Source organism: Prosopis cineraria, unplaced genomic scaffold (assembly GCF_029017545.1).
Source record: "Prosopis cineraria cultivar Desert tree isolate PC_DT_omini unplaced genomic scaffold, ASM2901754v1 PC8, whole genome shotgun sequence".
Lineage (NCBI taxonomy): Eukaryota > Viridiplantae > Streptophyta > Magnoliopsida > Fabales > Fabaceae > Prosopis > Prosopis cineraria.
The window spans coordinates 27,013,669-27,033,984 of NW_026555339.1; the positions used below are offsets into that span (position 1 = coordinate 27,013,669).

Below are 20,316 nucleotides of genomic sequence, written 5' to 3' on the forward strand. Positions count from 1 at the left end.
TTTTTAAATTATCAATAATTAGATTAAAGAGTATGTTTTAAAAATAGAGAGAAAATATATTTAATTTAAGCAAAATAAGAGGGATGTTACTGTATTTTAGTCTAATATTGATAAAATACGGGGATAGAAATTAAATTTAAACTACTTAAGCTGATAAAAAAAATAAACTATTTAAATATTAATTTCTACAAAGAACGACGTAATTTTCTTTTTAAAATTTAATGAGCAACCTTGCATATAAATTTCGACCCAATGAAGGGGGAAAAAAAAGAAAAGGGCGGGGGGGGCATTAGTTAAAATATTTTCCATATCGTTATCTTAGAGATCATTTATCATCGTATTGAGATTGCGGGCACTCAGTCTCAGAAGTCATTGTTTAGATTTCACCTTCACCTTCTCTGCTCTTGCTGTGCCTGAAATGGAGGCTCTCTCTTGCTCTGCACTCACGTTTACGAGGCCTTCTGATCTAGCAAGTCACTGTTCTGGCCGGTCGTTTTCTGTACTTCGGTTGGCTTTACCTTCAGCTTTCTCCAAATGTCGCAGAAGACATCCCGTTGGTGTACTCAAGGCCTCCATTGCCGTTGAGCAACAAAATCAGGAGACTAAGATTGCTCTCATCAGAATTGGTACAAGAGGAAGGTATAATTTTTGCTGTGTTTTTTGCGTGTACTAGTTTTGGCATGTTTTTGTGTTAATTTCAAAGGGGTTAAGGTCTTATGTGGGGTTTGAGTCTTCGATTCTGTTGGTTTAGTAGCTGTGCGTTTACTTCTTCGTATTATTGAGTTTATTCCTTTGTCATTATGAAAAAGAAGTGTAGAAAGGAACGGAAACGACTTAACGGCCTTTTTCTTATGATAAGATATGATAGAAGTACAATTAGGTTGGCTGAAGAAAACGGCGATCCTATTTTCTTTTCTTCACTTCTTCCGTTTTTTTTTTTTTTTTTGGTTTTTGGATCAAAATCTACTGCAGTTGTACTATTGTAGCACTAGATCACACACCTGTGGTCAACTTCCGACATGAATTGGTTGACTCCTCTAGCAGCTTGAGAAATTGTTGTTTAAGCTTTATTTGTTGTCCTCATGCCATTGTGCAAATATGCTATATTTTGTGATTCAAAATATGAAGATATGGTGGAGTATTAAATAGCTTGATAGATTTTGAATTTTCTGATCGTAATGAAGAAAAAAATGCAGAACAACAATCGTCATATGGAAAAACGTTTCAGACTTGTGTCATATTAACATATGCCATCAAATTTACATCCTCTCTTCTGAGTGAGACCGCCTTTGGAAATATTGTTAAACTTAGGATTGGGATTGCCCCTTGTTTTAACTGTAAAGTTGTTTTGGATGTTAATAATTATGGAAGAAATGTTCCTTTTGTTTTGTATGAATTTGTAGAAGTCAATAGAAGCATTGTTGGCAAGATGTAAGGTTATAAAAAAAATGGTATATTGATACTCAGAAGACTGGAACATTTGATTGCTGTACCTTGCCTTGTATGTGTACCTGACAGCACCCACAACCACCCATATCCCTCGTCAACCTCCCCAGAAAGAAAAACCAGTCACAAAAAAATTAGCTAGTTGATGCAATGCCTGTAATCCTCTTAATTTAAAACATTGAGTTGACTTCATACCTTTTCCAAGCTTTCTATGTTAAAAGTAATTTTTTGAAGGAAATACAATCTGATTTGTGTTCTAGGCGGAAGGTTAAGTTGCATTTATTTCTTGTTGAGTTGTTACTGGCTAGATGACTATGTATACCTTAGTTATTGGTTTAACTAATATTTTTGGGTTCCTATTTTATTTTGGGTTATTCATGTGTGTTATGTGTGTAGAGCAGTCCTCTAGCTTTAGCTCAGGCATATGAGACCAGAGACAAACTCATGGCAATACATTCAGAGCTAGCTGAAGAGGGGGCCATTCAGATTGTGGTAATTAAAACAACTGGTGATAAAATACTATCACAACCACTTGCAGACATAGGTGGGAAGGGCTTATTCACCAAAGAAATAGATGAGGCTCTCATAAATGGTGAAATTGACATTGCTGTCCACTCAATGAAGGACGTTCCTACATACTTGCCTGATAAGACTATTCTTCCCTGCAACCTTCAACGAGAGGATGTCAGGGATGCTTTTATATCCTTGAGTGCATCTTCACTGGCTGATTTACCTGCTGGAAGTGTTGTTGGTACTGCTTCCCTCAGACGGAAGTCACAGATACTCCATCGATATCCATCCCTAAATGTAAGTTGATGCTGTCATTGTTGTTGCACTGGACAATGAGATCCAGTCACATCGTACTTGTATGTTTCTTATTGAACTATTCGTGTCTATTCTTGTTAACTCACGATTATTGGTGTATCTTGAAACCATAAACAATTATATTTATACTTTTATAAAATAATGGGGGATCAAATATTTAGAAGACTTGAGATTACCTTAACTGGTAGCTGAAGGTTATCTGACCGTTATATTTTGTATACTCAATTTTTGTATAACTTTTGTACTATGTTATCTTACTTTCAGCATATTATTATTTCCATTACATTAAGTATGCCTCGGGAAGGGGTAAGGGGTCATCGTCTCTTACCATGAAAATCTTAATGTAAAAATTGAGTATCTGTGCTATGATAACATGTCAGAACAGACAGAATCTTTTGGAGAAAGTAATATTTTCAGTAAGAGGAGAGGCTGTAGGTCGGAGCATTGATTGCCTTTTGTTCAACACTTTTATTTATGATAGGGGAAAACAATTGCATTGGTGTAGTGTAGCTACCAATCAGTCATCCTTCAATGTTCCTCCCAAGTATTAGTGATCAATCACTTAACAATGTGCCCTAATTTCCAGCATTCAAAAGCTTGCAAGCTTGCAACATTATTCTGAGCAGCTGTGATTTTTATTTCTAATCTGACTTTGCTACAAATTTTCATCTTGCAAATTAACATAAAGGAAACTGTAAAATGATCATTGTGCCTCTTTCTTTTGGGTTAAACCTTTTGCCCCTTCTTTGAAACTAATAAAAAGAGGTAGAAACTGCTGAATTATTAAAATGAAATAATAGATATTGTATTGGAGTGAGGGGATGAGAAACTTATTCCCTCATCAAATAAACCAAACAGGGCTTTAAGTATGGGTGTTAAAGAAATATGGACTGTTTATTATCCTACTTCCATGTGCGCGCCCACTCACACACACACACACAGTGTTTTTACATGTTAGTATAATCTTTAAGGACGACTAAAAGTACTCAAATTTTGACAAGAGTTATATTTTGATTATAACTGTTTTTATTTGGGGAGGCAGGGTTGCATAAGATGTCCGGGCATAATTTTCATCTTCTTTATTTTGCCATGTGACTGACACAAGCTAGACAGCTTCTGAATCTAATCATGGTCAAACACTATATTTCTTTTTAAAACATTAATGATACAATCTGGTGTGGTTGGTAGTAACAGAATCATGTTGATATTAGTTAGTTTACCTCTTTCATCATCGTTTATTGAATGGATGTGACTGAAGAATCATAGACAATGTTATCCTTCAGAGTCTCATTTTCTGACCATGGGGGTTGCTAAATCTTGCCTTATTTAGTCATTATGTATATTTCCTATCTCTCCTATCTGTGTGAATTTTATTATCTTCCACAAAACAGTGCCTTTCCTGTTGGTCATGTATTGTTCTTGAGCGTGCTTCTAGAATTAAAACTTTTTAACTATCATAACTCATTATAATTTCAATCTCAGGTGCTAGAAAATTTCCGTGGCAATGTCCAAACAAGATTAAGAAAGCTCAATGAGGGGGTTGTCCAAGCTACATTATTGGCATTAGCTGGACTCAAACGCCTAAATATGACAGAAAACGTGACGTCAACCCTATCAGTTGATGACATGCTTCCAGCTGTTGCCCAAGGTGCAATTGGAATAGCCTGTAGAAGTGATGATGATAAAATGGTGAGTTTTTTGTTTTTAAACAAGATAGAAATTATTATATTGCATATTATTGCCACACGTATTTGTGCTGGTTGGGACTTAGAAGTGCTTGGGGACAGTTTGAACTATATTATAAAATGCCATCCGAGGAACTTTGCCCTTGTGCTATTATCTGAAGAGTCTTGATAAGATATATAAATTGCTTACAGATTTAAAATGATCACAGCTTACAAACAAGGCACGTCCTAGTTACGTCTACGTATGCATTGATAAACAAGAATTATGAGAGTTTTAACCATTAGGTGATTTATTTAATTAGACATTTTGATGTAATTAAATACTAAAATTTAATATTGAGACGTGGAATTTATTGTTAGAGATTCTGTAACCAGGATTTAATTCCATTTTACTAAATTCCTTACTGCTGAAGAATATACCTCCAATTTACAGTTAAATAACTAATTCAGTTAAATTTTATCTCAAGCTCAACATACAATTTAATAATACCTCCAAAATTACTGAGACGTGTCTTTTTTTTTTTTTATTGCTTCTCTGATTGTTCTCTAATTAAAATGACTTTCTGAAATTTTTAAATTGAAAGTTTGTATTTAATATTCAGATTGCATATTTTGCTAAATGTATTTAATTTATTTGTCTTATCAGTTTGTTTCTTTTAGTTTTATATTTGCTTACTCCACCTGGGAATATAATTTCATTTCAAGTTTTGGAAGATTTGAAGTTTTCTTCTGTCGGCCGGTTTCTTCTTCAGGCAGAATACCTTGCTTCATTAAATCATGAAGAAACAAGGCTGGCAGTTGCTTGTGAAAGGGCATTCCTTGAGACTCTTGATGGGTCTTGCCGGACTCCCATTGCTGGATATGCTTTCAGAAATGAGGATGGTGATTGTTTATTTAGAGGATTAGTTGCTTCTCCTGATGGAACTCGCGGTATGAACAAGTTGTTACAGATCATTTAATGCTTGAGAATGCAATCTTAGTTCCTCTAGTTCTATAAAACTTGCAATTTGATCTCCCCTATATTGCCTTTCCTTTTTAAGATGATCCAATATTCCTCTTCCATCACACGATCCATTTAAAATTTAATTTAGAAAGTAAATCGAACTTTATTTACTTACTTTGCACCATTAATGAACATTTAACTTTGGCTTTCCAGTTATGAGATTTTTTTTTGATTTGCTGTTAAATATTACATGGAGATGTGACACTGGAGCGACATTGGATTGTGTTACTGCTTTTTTTTTTTTTTTAATAGAAGTAGAAGGACCAAATCAAAACATGTATGAAACTAAAACAAAAATAATATATATTAGTATATCACCGTTATTTAGTGAGACTTTCATCTTCTTACTTCTAATCCTTCACAACAACTTATACTGTTCACTAAACTTGGCCTCTGATTCTCTTCATGTAGTTCTTGAGACGTCAAGGACTGGTCCATACGCCGTTGAAGATATGGTCAAGATGGGCAAGGATGCTGGGAAGGAGCTTCTTTCCCGGGCTGGTCCTGGTTTTTTCAATAGTTAATCACTTGGTTTAAAAGATGACCAAGTACAGAGATTTCTATGTCAGGTTTTGGGTGACTGCATGCCAAGTTAATTAATTCTTTGACCAGTTGTAGCTTAAAAAATGATTTATTTTCAACTGAGTATGCAAAAGTGAACCTCTCATAAGGTTCCTTTTTTTTGGAGGGGGGGGGGGCATTCCATGAATTGGTTCAAACTGTTGTATTTGTAGGAGATTGGAAATCCAAATTTTGTAATGTGAATAATTCTCTTCTGCCAACGTGTTTATTCAATCACATACTAAACTTGAGATTGTATTTCTATGCACTGGCCCTGGTTTTGGTTTTGTTTTTTGTTTTTCCCCGTATATTTGTACTGTGACTGCTATGGGGCTGTCAGGAGTGAATTATGAAAAAGATTGTCTTCTAGTCAATCTCTCATGGACTCTTTCATGGCAAGGCGGGCAACTATTTTTTTTTTTCTTTTGACAAAAGGAAAAACGTTTAGGTGAGTTGGGTTTTAAGACTTATAAGGAGTAAGGTATTCAAATTTAAAAAATACTTGTAGAAATATTTATAAATCGTCTACTAACACAATTTTCATCTCAATAATAGGATTTAATTATATGATTTTGTAAGCTATGGTTTAAATTTTTACTAATAAGTTGCATGTGAGTAAAAATATTTTAGATGTATAAGCTCTAAAATTTGAAATGTTGTAGTGTATTTTAGTAGGGCAAGGGGGAATGGGGTAAAAAGACTGAGAGATTCCAAGCCCATATGAACAAAGCCCCTATTTGGTATCTCTATGCTTGACGGTTGGCAGATCAAATTCATTTACGGTCTGAAAAATAATCAAGTTTCAAATATTTCCTAGAAATTTGAAATTTGGAAAAGCTCCTCCCCCTCCCCTCCTCCATTACACACACACGCTCTCATCCTCACACGCACATTCTTTCTCATGCACCACTTGTGTTTTAAAGTGAGTTTGATTTACAATTTGCAAAAAATACATTTGTAAAACTAAATTTTGAATAAAAGTTGAATAGAATTTATATTTGGATACAATTTTTAAATTGTCAGTGAATTATAAGTTGTTTGAATAATATGAAAATTGAGGGTTATAAGAAACTATTTGTCACTAAAATGTTAAAATGACTTGTTTGAATGATGGAATATGGGCTCCTTGTTTTGAAAATGAGCTTTCAAAAAACTAGATATTTCTATGTAAACAAGGGTTTAGTGTTAATGATGGAGTATTTGTAAATATACATTACTAGAAAGGCTTTATCATATCTATCAATTGAGTTCATGTGACTTTGGGCAAAAAAAAAAAAAAGAGTACATGTGGCGAACAAATGAAATATGTAATCAGACAGGCTTAGAAATAGTAAATATACATTTAGATCATCATTACCTTGTTGTCTAACTGTAGAGCTTAGCATTCTCATCACGTGCTGCAAACATTTAGATATATGTATTAATAACTTGAAATGAAAATTAACAACTGGAATGTTGAAATTGAATAGCAAGAAATCTAAAAAAAAATGTTGTACCATTAGTAATTCGTTCAAAGAATGATATGATTTCGGAATGTTATCATTGTCATGGATTAGGATTTTAAGACCCTCCATGCTTCTAACTCTTGAAAAAGAAATATAGAGTTGTCACAACATCTTGAAAATTAACTAAGGATTAACTTAAATAGGGATAAATTAGTAATTTAGAAAGTAACTGAGATTAGAAGTGATTATGGCTGACTAATGGACTTGATGAACCTATTGACAGCACTGAATTGGGTCTAAAGGATCTATTGGATCATGTTGGGCCCAATTCGATGATGCAACCTACAAATTAGGCTTTCTTGTTCAATTTCTAGACTTAAGTGGCTCTCGAAAATCTGAACAAGGGAGAACAAAGGAGAGACCGGTTTGCTCCGCCAGAGCTTGCCTTGTTTGGCCATTAGGAGAGGGTTGAAATTAAAAAGGAAATTATATTTGCAAGTTCTTATAATTTTACTTAATTTTAAATTAGATCTCTATAATTTATTTTATTTCAACTGGGCCATTATAATTTAATCAGTTAAAATTTTTAATTCCTAAAAGTTAAAATCATTATATTTTTCCTTTTGAAAAAAAAAATTAAACACTTTTATATTTTTATTAAATGGTTTTAGAATTAATTGCATAATTTTTATAACTCAATTTATATAATTAGTTTGTCTTCTAAATTTTTTTATACATGTAGAATTTTTATAAAAAATTATAATAAAAATATAAACAGTGAATTAAATAGGAAATTAAATTAAATTTTCCGCAAACTCTAAGAGTATTTTTGTTTTTTAATATTTAATAATTCATTATTAATTTTAACCTTCAGGGGTTAATATATATATAATAAATGAAATTACAAGAATTTGATTAAAATAAAATAAATAATAGGAACCTAATTTAAAATTGAATGAAATTATAAAGACATGTAAATGTATTTTCCCAAACTAGAAATCATGTTGGTAAGCCTCTCAAACTGTTTCCTCTCCCTCTTTATGCGTTTTTCTGTCAAGGTTTGAAGAGAAGTCTAAAAATGGGAAGGTTTTGATCGAACCTAATGGATTAAATGGGGTGGTTAGAATGTTATATATTTTAATTTCTAGACTAGGGAGTAAAATAGGATGGTTGGAATATTGCACATGTCAGAACCTACATGGCAATCAAAAGAGGAAAAACAATGTTCAATTGTTACCACAAAATTAATCATATTCTATCATGGTAATAAAAAATAAGGTTAAATATTAATTTAAACTCTGAACTATAAGTCCAAGAACTATTTAAATCCTAAACTTTAAAAAGATACATTCTAAACCTTAAATAGTTAAAGTTGAAATAATTTGACCCTTATTGTTAACTTTCAACAAACATTCATTAAATTTATTTGAAAAAAATTACACTTCAGACCCCAATTTAACAAAAGTTTGTTTAGAATTCAAAATGCACCTTTTTAAAAGTTTAAGATTCAAATCACCCCTGAATCTATAGTTTAGGGTCCAAATTGCATATTAATCCTTGATAATGTTTCAAATTTTATAAGATATAAGAAGAAGGAATTAAAAAAAGGTAAATAATGATGATGATGATAATGAAACTATATAAAAGAAGGTTGTAAATTGCAATAATGAGTAGAGAAGTTTTTGGTGGAGATCATGATGGGTATGAATAAGACAGTGTTAAGTTGACTATTTTTATTCATGTTGGGGGGTTTCGATAGGCAATCAGTGGCAGTAATATGAGTGTAACATAATATTTCGCTATAAGCTCACTTTCATATTTTTTTCTATTTATACTTTGACGTAATGGAATCTCATAATAATATCGGTGAAAAAAAAAATATTATCATTCTTTGTTAGGAAAAAATCTAAAATAAATTCCTCTTCATACGCTTTTTTTTTCTATCACTTTATTTATCATAAAGGCATTTGGTTTTGTTTTATAATTTTTCACATTCATCGATCAATTGAAACCAAGAAACTTACACAATCCTTCAAAATCTTTTTTAAAAATTGATATAACGTGCAAAATATGTTTTTTTTTGTTACTATTGAATTATTATTGATTAAAGTGTATTTTTTAAAATACAAAAGGGTTAATATACAATTTTGACCTGAACTATAGGTCCAAAGATGATTTGAACCCTCCACTTTTAAAAAGGTGCATTTTGAATTTTAAATAATTAAATCACTTCCTTTCTTTGAATCATCTTTTTTTTGACCTCCCCTTTCCATTTCTATTATCTTCTTATTTATAGAAGAAGAATCTGAACCTTACCTCAAATCATAGCCGAAATCGCATCTCTCTCAGGCTTAGTTACAAGCTCTATTACATGTTTGCTCCATCACATGGCATCGACATCCCTTTGCAGTGGCACCCTCTTCTATGTCAAACTTTGAGTTTTTTCCTTCCATGGCCAAGCCCCACCTTCCATTAATGAAAGCAGTGCAGAATATCTCCTTCTTGCTAGAAGCATATATACCAAGAAAATGGACAAACCATTTGCATATATGACTCGTCTCTCACCATGTGCTTGCCTCATCTAGGACACCTAAAGGACTGTTGGAGTTACCAGCGTTTTAACCTAACCTTCCTCTCTCTCTTTTCCGTTCAAGTATATTTGCTAAATTTTTATGATATCTTTTCATTTGTCTCGGTTTATTATTATTGTTTTTTTCAGCTTTGTTTTTTTAGGTGTAAATAATATATATATATATATATATAAAGGGAAACAATCAGATCTAAAAAAAATCAAAAGGATTTATTTTTTTAAAAAAATTGATTCTGACCATTTTTTGATTGTTCAAATAATTTGGTGAAAATATTTTTAAAAAATTTAAGCAATATTTTCTCCTCTATTTTAAAAAAAATAAAAAGGATTTAATTTTTAAAAATTTAATTCCCATAATTTTCTGATTTTTGGGATAATTTAATGAAAATATTTTAAAATATTTAAGCAATATTTTCTCTTCTATTTTTAAAATTAATTATGAAGACCAATTAGATTTATTTATTTTTTTGTTTAAAAAATAATCCTTAAAAAGGATAAACTTTCATTTTTATATTTATATTTTTTGAAATATATGTGTTTCATAGAGAGAATCAATATTTCCTTTTTTATTTTAACTTTTTTTTTGAAAATTAACGCTTAAAAAAGAAATAAATTTTCATTTTCATATTTTTTTATTTTTGGTTGTTTTAACTAGCTAAAAAAATAAAATTCTTGCCAATAGGATAAGGTTAAAATAAAATCAAACCCTATTAAAATTTTTATTATCTTTTCATTTTATCTATATTATTAAGTTTCATAATAGAAAAAGCTTTTTCTACCATTGTTGTGGTAACTGGTAATATCATTCTTAACTTCAAGAGAATATAAAGTTTATTACAACCTAAACATCTTTAAAGTTGGACTAAGGGGTGCAAAATATTTGGATCAAAAGGTGCAAAATATTAGAATATATAAACTCTCTTTGTAATTTTTTCCAAGTTCAGGGGCTACATTTGTCCCCACCCCCAAAATCTATATAGTGCTGCCTATGTTAATGTCCCTTATGATAGGGTGTTGACCTTAGGTTTGGGACTGAATGAGAGTTAGAGGACTTGAATTAAGTGGGGTAAACTGTGACACTTGCCTAGATAAGTAGGTGAGCACGTTGGGATGAGAAAAACAAGACTTGTTGAGGTGAGCAAGACGTCTCCCTGAGGCAAGTAGTGCATTTAGGGAAAATTAGAAATAGATGTCTCAACTAAAAACCAAAACCAAAAATCACTTTCAAACATTCCAGAGGTGCAATTTCTAAGTCCTTTTTACTAGGGTTAGCCTCCAATGACCTAAGGAGCCCCAATTGAGTTAGATTTCATCAAGGTAAGTCCTTTAAGACTAATCTACACATTCTAAATCTTTGTTTTATAGATTTAATGTCTGAGATCTTGCTCTGGGCTTGAATCTCATATTTAAATTCTTAGAGTTTATCCATCTGAATCTTAAAAAGAATTCTAACTAATTCAATTGTTTATATAAAACCTATATGTAGTATGAGTTCATCCTAGAAACTATTGGGATCCGAGTACAATGGAACTTAGGAATGTGAAATTAAACTTTTGATCTCTTAAAGGTTTGAGGTAATTGAAGATTTAAATTAATATATATTATAGTATTTAACACCACTTGAGATATTATTTATGCTATTCCACTTACTAAAATTTAGGTTACATATAAGTTATGAAATTTGAATCTGAATGTGACATGTTGATTCTATGAGACGTTATGAAAATGATCTAAGTATATGTAGCATGTTTATATGTTATCTAGAGTATTAATAATTAATGATATATTGTACATTGTGAATGAGGAGAGGTTACTAGAAAAGATGAGACCTGAGTATCGCCGGTAGATAGCACTGTTTAATGTGACAACATATGAGGAGATGTGCCACAAGCTGAGAGTAGCTACCACGAGAGGCAGATGTCGAGAGGAGATGAGATAGTATGGGGGAGATTTTCATCCCTTTTAGTTCTGACAGGCGGAATATCAAAGAAGCCTAGGTAGAGTGTTGGTAGTTCTAATTCCTCGAGAAGGAGAGGTTTTATTAGAGGGTCTCAGTCTTGATCCGTGCAAAAAGGGTTAATGTAGAAAAGTTGAGGTGTGAGAATTAGGCCTCCAAAGTCTTTGAGGCAAGTGTTAAATGTTCCAACATTGACTTTGAGTACTGGAAGGACAACCCAATGTAACATTTACAGCCGATCTCATCTTGAAAGATGTTGGGCTTGCTTTAAGTGTGGCAAGTTAGGACATATAGCAGGCAGTGCTCGGAGGTCAGAGTTGAAGGGACTGAGCAAAGATCCACTATTCCTAGCTGAGTGTTTGTAGTCACATAGGAAGAGGCCAGAGCATCTCCAAACTTGATCAGAGGTATGATTTCTGTTGGTAGTCACCGAGTAGAGGCTTTATTTAATTCTAGCACCACTTATTCCTTTGTGTTTGAGGAATGTGTGGATAGACTGAGTTTGTCTTTACAAGAATTACTTGTGCTTATTAGGGTGATGATGCTTTCTGGATCGTCTAATATTACGAGTAGAGCATGTTAGGGTGTGGAGATATGATTTGAGGACAGTGTTTCTAAGATTGATCTAATTTCTATTCCTATAACAGGAATAGATGCGATTATTGACATGGATTGGCTGGCAACAAATAATGCTACCTTAATTGTGGTTGAAAGGTGGTTTCACTATCGTTGTTGTGTGCAGCAGTGGATTCTTCAGGATAGCCTAAGTCCTTATCTGTGGTTAATGTTAAGAAGTTAATCCGGTAAGGTTGTGATGCATATATGGTGTTCTTTGTAGCCAGCACAGTGTATGATAGTGGAATTGAGAAGATCAAGGTAGTGAGTGAGTTCCTTAAGATATTTTTAGATGAAGTAACGAGATTACCTCCTGAAAAGGAAGTAGAGTTATCAATTGATTTAGTTCCTAAAATTGAACAAATATTAAAGGCCCTAGATAGAATGTCACCATTGGAATTAGTTGAATTAAAGAGGTAGATTGAAGACTTGTTGGATAGAGGGTTTATTAGATCAAGTGTGTCACCCTAGGGGTCTCCAATGTTGTTTGTAAGAAAGAAGGACAATAGTCTACGTCCTTGTATAGATTACCAGCAATTGAATAAGGTGACTGTAAAGAACAAGTATCCTTTACCAAGGATAGATGATCTTTTAGATTAATTGGTTGGTATCTCAGTCTTTTTCAAGATAGATTTGAGGTTAGGGTACCCTTAATTGAGAGTTAGTGCAATGGATGTACCCAAGACAGCTTTCAAAATTCGATATGGGCACTATGAGTTCACGGTTATGCCATTTGGTCTGACCAATATGCTTGTGTTCATGGACTATATGAACTAAATCGTTAGGCCGTATTTAGATTAGTTTGTGGTGGTCTTTATAGATAACATTCTAATTTATTATGAGGATGAGAGCAATATGTGAAGCATTTGAGGATGGTGCTCTATAATTTTAAGGATAATAAGTTGTATGCCAAGCTCAGTAAGTATGAGTTCTGGCTGAGAGAAGTCATATTTTTAGGACATGTGGTGTCTATAGATGGGATATCTGTGGATCCACATAAGTTTGATGCAGTGTTGAAATGGAAATGTCCTAGTTTAATCACGAAAATATGTAGTTTTTTTGGGATTAGATAGATATTATCGGTAATTTATTCAGGGGTTTTCCTAAATAGCTTCTCCTTTGACTACGCTAACATAAAAAGATCAGCTTATATTTGGGATAACTAGTGTGAATTGGCATTTCAGCAGCTAAAAGAGAAGTTAATCACAGCACCAGTATTGATTATCCTTAATTTGAGATTACCTTATAAGGTGTACATGAATGTATCGTTGATGGGTCTTAGATTTGTCTTGATGCAAGATGGTTAGGTTATAGCTTATGCTTCTTGAAAGTTAAGACCGCATAAAGAGAACTATCCTATACACGATTTAGAGCTCATAGTAGTAGTATTTACTCTAAAGATTTGGCGCCATTACCTGTATGGTGTAGTGTTCACTATGTTTAGTGACTATAAAAGTTTAAAATACCTGGTGGATTAGAAGGAGCTGAATATAAGGTAGAGAAGATGGATGGACCTCTTTAAGGATTACAACTTTGAATTAAAATACCATCAGAGTAAAGCTAATATGGTTGCTGACGCACTGAGTTAAAAGACTTTACATGTGGTAAGTCTTATAGTAAAAGAGTATAGATTGATGAAATCATTTGTTAAGTTGCAGCAGGATGCACCACTGAAGGCATTAGTTGGTGCCTATTCTATAGAGGTTAATAATGATTTTTGGAGAGAATTGAGAATGACATAACTAGAAAATGAATATCTCTTGAAGATTAAAGAAGAGATTGAAGCGCATCATGCCATTGATTTTAGTTTCAATGATATTGGTTTTATTGTTTACCGGAACAGGATTTTTGTGCCTGTTGATATAGACCTAAGGAAAGTGATATTAAGTGAAGCTTATTTTAGTAAGTACACAATCCATTCAGGAGCTATAAAGATGTACCAAGACATGGGGCAGTATTGGTGGTGGCCTAGTATGAAGAGAGATGTTAAGAAGTTTGTGACTCGGTGTTCAACCTGTCAAAAGGTTAAAATAGAGCACCAGAGACTAATAAGGATATTGCAACTATTGGATATTTCTAAGTGAAAATGGGATAGTATATCTATAGATTTCATAACTGGGTTACCGAGAACTCAAAGAGGGCACGATGCCATTTGGGTTATAATTGATAGGCTCACAAAGTCAACTCATTTTCTGGCTATTCGAATAAGCGATTCTTTAGAAAAGTTAGCAGAGATCTATATCTGAGAAGTGGTGAGTCTACATGGTGTGCCGAAGAATATAGTATTTGATAGGGATCCAAGGTTTACATCTAAGTTTTGGGGAGTTTTACAACGAGCCATAGGTACTGAGTTAAGATTCAGTACCGCATATCATCCATAGATGGATAGGTAAACAAAGTGAACCATACAGACCCTAGAAGATATGTTGAGAGCCTGTGTATTGGAGTTGAAAGGTAGCTGGGATAACCATCTTCCTTTGGTTGAGTTTACTTATAACAATAATTACCACTTTAGTATTCAGATGGCATCGTATGAGGCATTATATAGGAGAAAATGTAGATTGCCTCTTTGTTAGACAGAATTGAGTGAGAGGAGTTTGTTGGGACTGAACATTGTGGATTAAATGACTAAGAAGATTGAGTTAATCAGGCAAAGTTATTGACCGCTCAAAGCAGGCAGAAGAGTTACGCAGATAGGCATGGAAAACTGTTAAAGTTCTTAGTGGGAGAACATGTGTTTCTAAGGGTTATACTAGTGAAGTGAATCGGGAGGTCGATTAGAACTAAGAAGTTGAATCCTTAATTCATTGGTCCTTTTGAGATTCTAGAAAGAATTAGACTAGTTGCCCATAGAATTTCTCTGCCATTATAGTTATCTAATGTGCATCATGTGTTTCACATATCGCAAATCAGGAAATATCAGCATGATCCCTTATATTTAATAGAACCGAAGGAGATTAAGCTTTAAGAGAATTTGACATATAAGGCTAAGCCAGAGCAAATCGTAGATATGAAAGGGAAATAATTAAGGAATAAAACTATACAATTGGTTAAGGTTTTCTGGTGAGGCATGGCTCCTGGCGATATACATGGGAGACACAAGATAAGATGAGGCAATAGTATCCTCATCTGATTCCTTAGGTATGTGTTTATGTCTTTATGAATTTTGAATTTTTAAAAGGAGAGGAATAAAAGTTGTTAATTAGTGGTAACTAGTGTGTGGAGATTTGGGGATCGTTTAACTTATGGGGATGTTATATGAACAAATACGGGTGAGAGGATTGCGTTTTGGGTAGAAGTGTGTGCACATAGTAAGAATTCTTCTCACTGTACCATGCGTTGCAATATATGCTGCCTGAGTTACGGTGCATTGACCAAAAAAGGATCCCTTAAGTCATGAAATTTGAGTGAATTTCAGAGAGAGAAATCAAAAAATACATGAAAAGATGGGAGAGGAAGCTGAGTTGTGCTAGGGCAAGACTTTTCAAAGCATTATAAGACATTTTTAATTAGTAATTTATCGGGTAAACTACTTATAACTCTTACCTTCCATTCTACCTAAATTTCTCTAAATATGAGTTATAGAGAAATTGAATCGATGAAATTTTAGGGTTTGTTATTGCCCAATAGTAGTAAAAAGGTTCTTGAAATTTTAATTAGAGCATTGCGATTGGTTTAGAACTGAACGATAGAGCTTTGAACCCATAGGCTCAAATTTGGCTCTAGTTCATTGAGATTTTAGAGTGAAAATCGTGTTTGAGTGAAATGAGACTAGTTGAGGTGATATAAAGTGGTAATCGAGTAGTAATGGACTTAGAATAGAAAAATGAAAAGAATAGATGGCTAAATATAGCCTTGAGTAGTAATTATGTTCTTTTAGTCAAATTGGACCAATTGATTAATTGTGCTAATTGCATTTAAATTGGCATATCAAGCGTGTGAATTGAGAAAGGAGGCTTGTGATGAGTTATAGTGGCAATTGAAATCCATAGGTGACCTTTCTAGTGATAGAAGGATAAGTAACTGAATAACTTTCTCTATTTAGCTATTATTGTAACTGTTGTGAGTATGCTATCTATTGCATGAAATGTTTAAACCTAAGCATTTTATAGCATTGAGTGAATGTTGCATGAAAACGGTTTTTGATCAAGTAAATGAGTAAGAACATGTGATTTCATACTTTACATAAATATATGCTATGTGTTGAGGATACATGCATGAATGTGAAACCTATGAATCGGTTTAGGAAGCATGATCATAAGGGTGGGAGTTCACTGTGTGGAGTATGGTGATAAGACTATATGGCATGCATGATCATAAGGGTGGGAGTTCACTGTGTGGAGTATGGTGATAAGACTATATGGCATATTCTCTTTAATGCCAACAGGGTGCGATGTTGGAGAATTATACTTCCTTAGTGCCTTTTGAGGTGGTGTTAGAGATGATCTTCTTAGTACCTATTGAGGTGTGGTGTTAGAGATTGGACTCCTTAATGTCTGTGTGACACAATGTTGGAGTCAATGACACCTCATTTTGTGTATTAGGGTAAACCATGTCTGGAAGTGAGATAGAACACATTGGCAAGGTGATTCTACCCTTAAGGTGAGCTCAAGGCAATGAAATTGTATACTGGTCTAACGTGAGCCTATGGTTTTGAGTCAGGGTGATTTGAAGGTTCGGCTTGCGATCATGCTATGAGTGAAAAAATTGGCGCAAAATGGTGATTATAATGGCAAAAGTGATGAAGTAAGTGATAAAGTGGTATAATGTTTGTATTGGAAGCTATTTCACCTTAAACTCAACCTCCAACCAATAAAAAAAGCTACAAAAGAAGAGATGGTTGAGTATAAGAATGATAGGTTGTGCGTCAATGACTTCTTGGGTAGACAAAGCAGGGATGCTAATCTAGGATTAAAGTGCCTGACTTCTAAGAGAACAACTTTGAGGCAATAAAACAATGCTTTCCCACAATTTGCTTAGTGTTAGCGCCCCTTAAGAAAAGTAACAACTAAATGCATACTCTCATAACAAAGTAGTAGAATGATTAGATATTGTAAAAATAATTTTGATATGGGTATGAGAAAAGATCAAGATATAAAAAAGTGTTAAATCAAACATGTGGTCAGTTTAAACGACTTGTAGGAAGGTATAAAATGAACATAGCTGAAGGAACTAATAAATTTAAGGCTTGAATGAGATAAGAGTGATCAAATGATGCTATGTTTTGTATCTAAAAAATAGAGCAAATTCTTCAAGTTCACACTGATAGGAAATCTTTGGTACAGATATGAATGTGAAAATCTCATAGAGAAGGAGATTGAGACTCATATGGGTATGAATCAATTTATACAAGAGGGAACATTGTGAAAGACAAAGCTTGGATACATTTAATATGGGTGTGAAGAAGTATCATAGGGGAATACAACTTTATACAGGTATGAATCACATTGGTATCGGTATGAAATAAGGATGGGTATCAAATGATTATACCTGTATGAAGACAATGATACTGGTAGGAAATTCTTGAAAGAACAAAAGACCTTTTCATTTCGGTATGACCTGAAGATAGCGGTATGAGAGACTTGGTATTGGTGTGAAGCAGTTCCTTCTACTATGAATAAGAAAACTCACCATGAAAAATTTAATATATTTTAAGTACAAATTGATCTTGTTTAAAGTGAATTGAGATAAAGCAAATACGTATCTCGAGGCTTATATGAGAGAGGAAGATGAAAGAATATAGTTAGGATGAGAGTCAAAGATTAAGTTTACAATCAAACTTTCTTAAGTTTTCAATTATACAGAAATCTACAAAATAAACTTTTCTGTATCTTTTTATCATTAAAATCAAGGTTCAATTATCCAAGTGCACAGTCGCTAGTCACATCACATAACATCAATGGTATTAGTTCGCTAGGAACTAATGGGCATAATGCGTATAAGTACAAGAACCAACTCTAACAAAGAAAAATCACAGAAGCATGGTTAAAAATTGACACATACTATAATGATGCAAAAATGTTTTTTCCTTATTTTTTCATTCATTATTTAGTATCTCATAGAAAAAAAACCTATTTTATTGCTCAAAATAAAGTCAAAATCTTTCACTTTAATATATTTTTATATTTAGGGTTGATTACATATAGACATCCTAATAATTTAAATATGAGATCTACAGGATGTTTAATTTCTAATTCATATGAGATTGATTCAGACTTTAGAGGATGTTTGTTTAACATAATGTCAATAATTTTGATATAAAGACATATATAATGAATATATTGCAAATACCTCACAAATTACCAAAACTAATATCACATAAAATTATAATGTAAATAAATATAAAAGGTTCATCTTCATTTCTTTCTTTTCTTCATCAGACTTTTTACACTCATTATTACATTTTCCATCTTCATAAAAAAGTATTACCCTTTTGTTGCACAAAATCAAATTTTAAAATCATCCACATTTATTATATTTCACTTATGTTAAATTTATTTTGAGGAAATTGCATTTAAAGATTTTGTTGAAGGAAGTTACTCGAGGCAATAACAAATAACAGGTCACTGTTTGAGAAAAATAAATTTGTATTTCTCATTGCATGCGAGTAACTTTTTTCATAGCTCCTTAGATTTGATTTTTCCTAATTTTTATTATATAATTTTGGTAATATATATTGGGGATAATAAAACTTTTCAATCTAAAGTTTTGTTCAATAATTAATTTGATCATTCAAGCTTAATTTTTTATTGATTTGGTCCTTTATATTAATTGATGCTGTGTTTTGTTTTCTTTTTTTCCTTTTAATTTGGGAGTTTAGTTTTTCTTACATAAATAATTATACTTCCTTTCATTGATCTATATTTGCTGTTATTAATATTGTTATCTATATTAGTAAATTTTAACAGGGGGTAACAACAAGGACAAGATTCATAACCGTGGCAAATTTAAATGACTAAATTGATAAAAAATAAATTGAGATATTATATGTTAAATTAAGACAAATTTGAAAAATTAAAAGCTACATTATCTATATAAATTGTTAGTATATTTATATTTATATTTAATTTTAATTTTAGGCTAAATGTGCAAATTTGGCCATAAACTATTTTTTCAGAATCATAAGTAGTTTATATTAAAATGTGGTATGAAATAAATTCTTAACTTTAAAAATGGAGTATTTAGAAGCCTCCATTAATTTTTATTTAATAGATATTACTTTCCATGTAGGGCCACATATTTTTAATTAAAATGACATGTGACATTTCACATGAGCAAATAAATGTGCAAATCTAGTTGTGAATTATTTTTGAGGAGTACTTGATAGCTTTTACAACAAAAAATGGATCATTCAACACTTCCCATTAGACTTATGAGATCCACAGTGTATTAATCTCTCTAATCTTCTTGCCTTTGTTTTCAATATCAGCTTAAGAAGAAAAGGTTTAAAAGTTCTTATTTGAAAGTATTGATAAGGACAATACTAATGAAATAGAAAAAGAAGAGGAAGAAGGCAACATTTTGTTTAAATTTTGTGGCAATTCAAACAAAGTAGTAGTTTGAATTATGATGCTATTACGTGTGAGAGAAACTTACTTCAAGCTTAATTTAGTCATCAATTATTTTTATAAAAAATGAAGTGTTGAATCAACTTTCTCCCATGTATAGAAGCATCGTAATTCAACTTTCTATTTCACTCAAATTACCACATAAATTGAAATGAAACTTTGTCATTTTCTTGTTCTTTTTTACTTCATGTGTGTCATTCTCGTGAATATCATTAAATAAGAATTTTTTAAACTTTTTCTTCTTGAATTAAGACTGAAAAGGAAGGCAAGAAGATTGAAGATATTCATAAGTCAAAATTGATAGGAAGGCTTTGAATGGTTTTTTTTTTTTTATTGTTGATAATTTTCCTTATACCACTGATAGTACAAACTATTTAGTACTTTTTGAAAAATAGTCTGTGGTTAAATTTACACCTTACCCATGTTAAGGTGGAGTGCCACTTGTCATTTTAGTCAAATTTTGTGGGTCCTAGCTAACGTTTGTCGAGTGAAATTAAGGGTGGTTGCTGGATGTTTCAATTTTAAAGTTAAAAATTTATTTTGTACCACCTCATAAGATAAGTTACTTAATGTTCTTGAAAAAAATAATGTTGGTCAAATTTTCACCTTTATCCTTAATTT

General features: G+C 32.3%; 1 protein-coding gene across 1 annotated transcript; it reads left to right on the top strand.

The window, feature by feature from the left end:
• The first annotated feature begins 332 nt into the window (after positions 1-332).
• LOC129317193 (porphobilinogen deaminase, chloroplastic) lies at positions 333-5,881 on the top strand. Its single transcript, XM_054961558.1, has 5 exons — positions 333-639; positions 1,848-2,253; positions 3,754-3,960; positions 4,709-4,886; positions 5,371-5,881. The coding sequence occupies exons 1-5, from the start codon at positions 419-421 to the stop codon at positions 5,481-5,483; spliced, it is 1,125 nt and encodes a 374-aa protein (XP_054817533.1). The 5' UTR covers positions 333-418; the 3' UTR covers positions 5,484-5,881.
• Positions 5,882-20,316: the final 14,435 nt, after the last annotated feature.

Bases quoted from the DNA above. Each gene is read 5' to 3' on its own strand.
- LOC129317193 (XM_054961558.1), top strand. From the start codon at position 419: ATGGAGGCTCTCTCTTGCTCTGCACTCACGTTTACGAGGCCTTCTGAT. The intron at 2,254-3,753 runs GTAAGTTGATGC...TTTCAATCTCAG, and splicing joins ATCGATATCCATCCCTAAAT to GTGCTAGAAAATTTCCGTGG. The intron at 3,961-4,708 runs GTGAGTTTTTTG...TTTCTTCTTCAG, and splicing joins GAAGTGATGATGATAAAATG to GCAGAATACCTTGCTTCATT.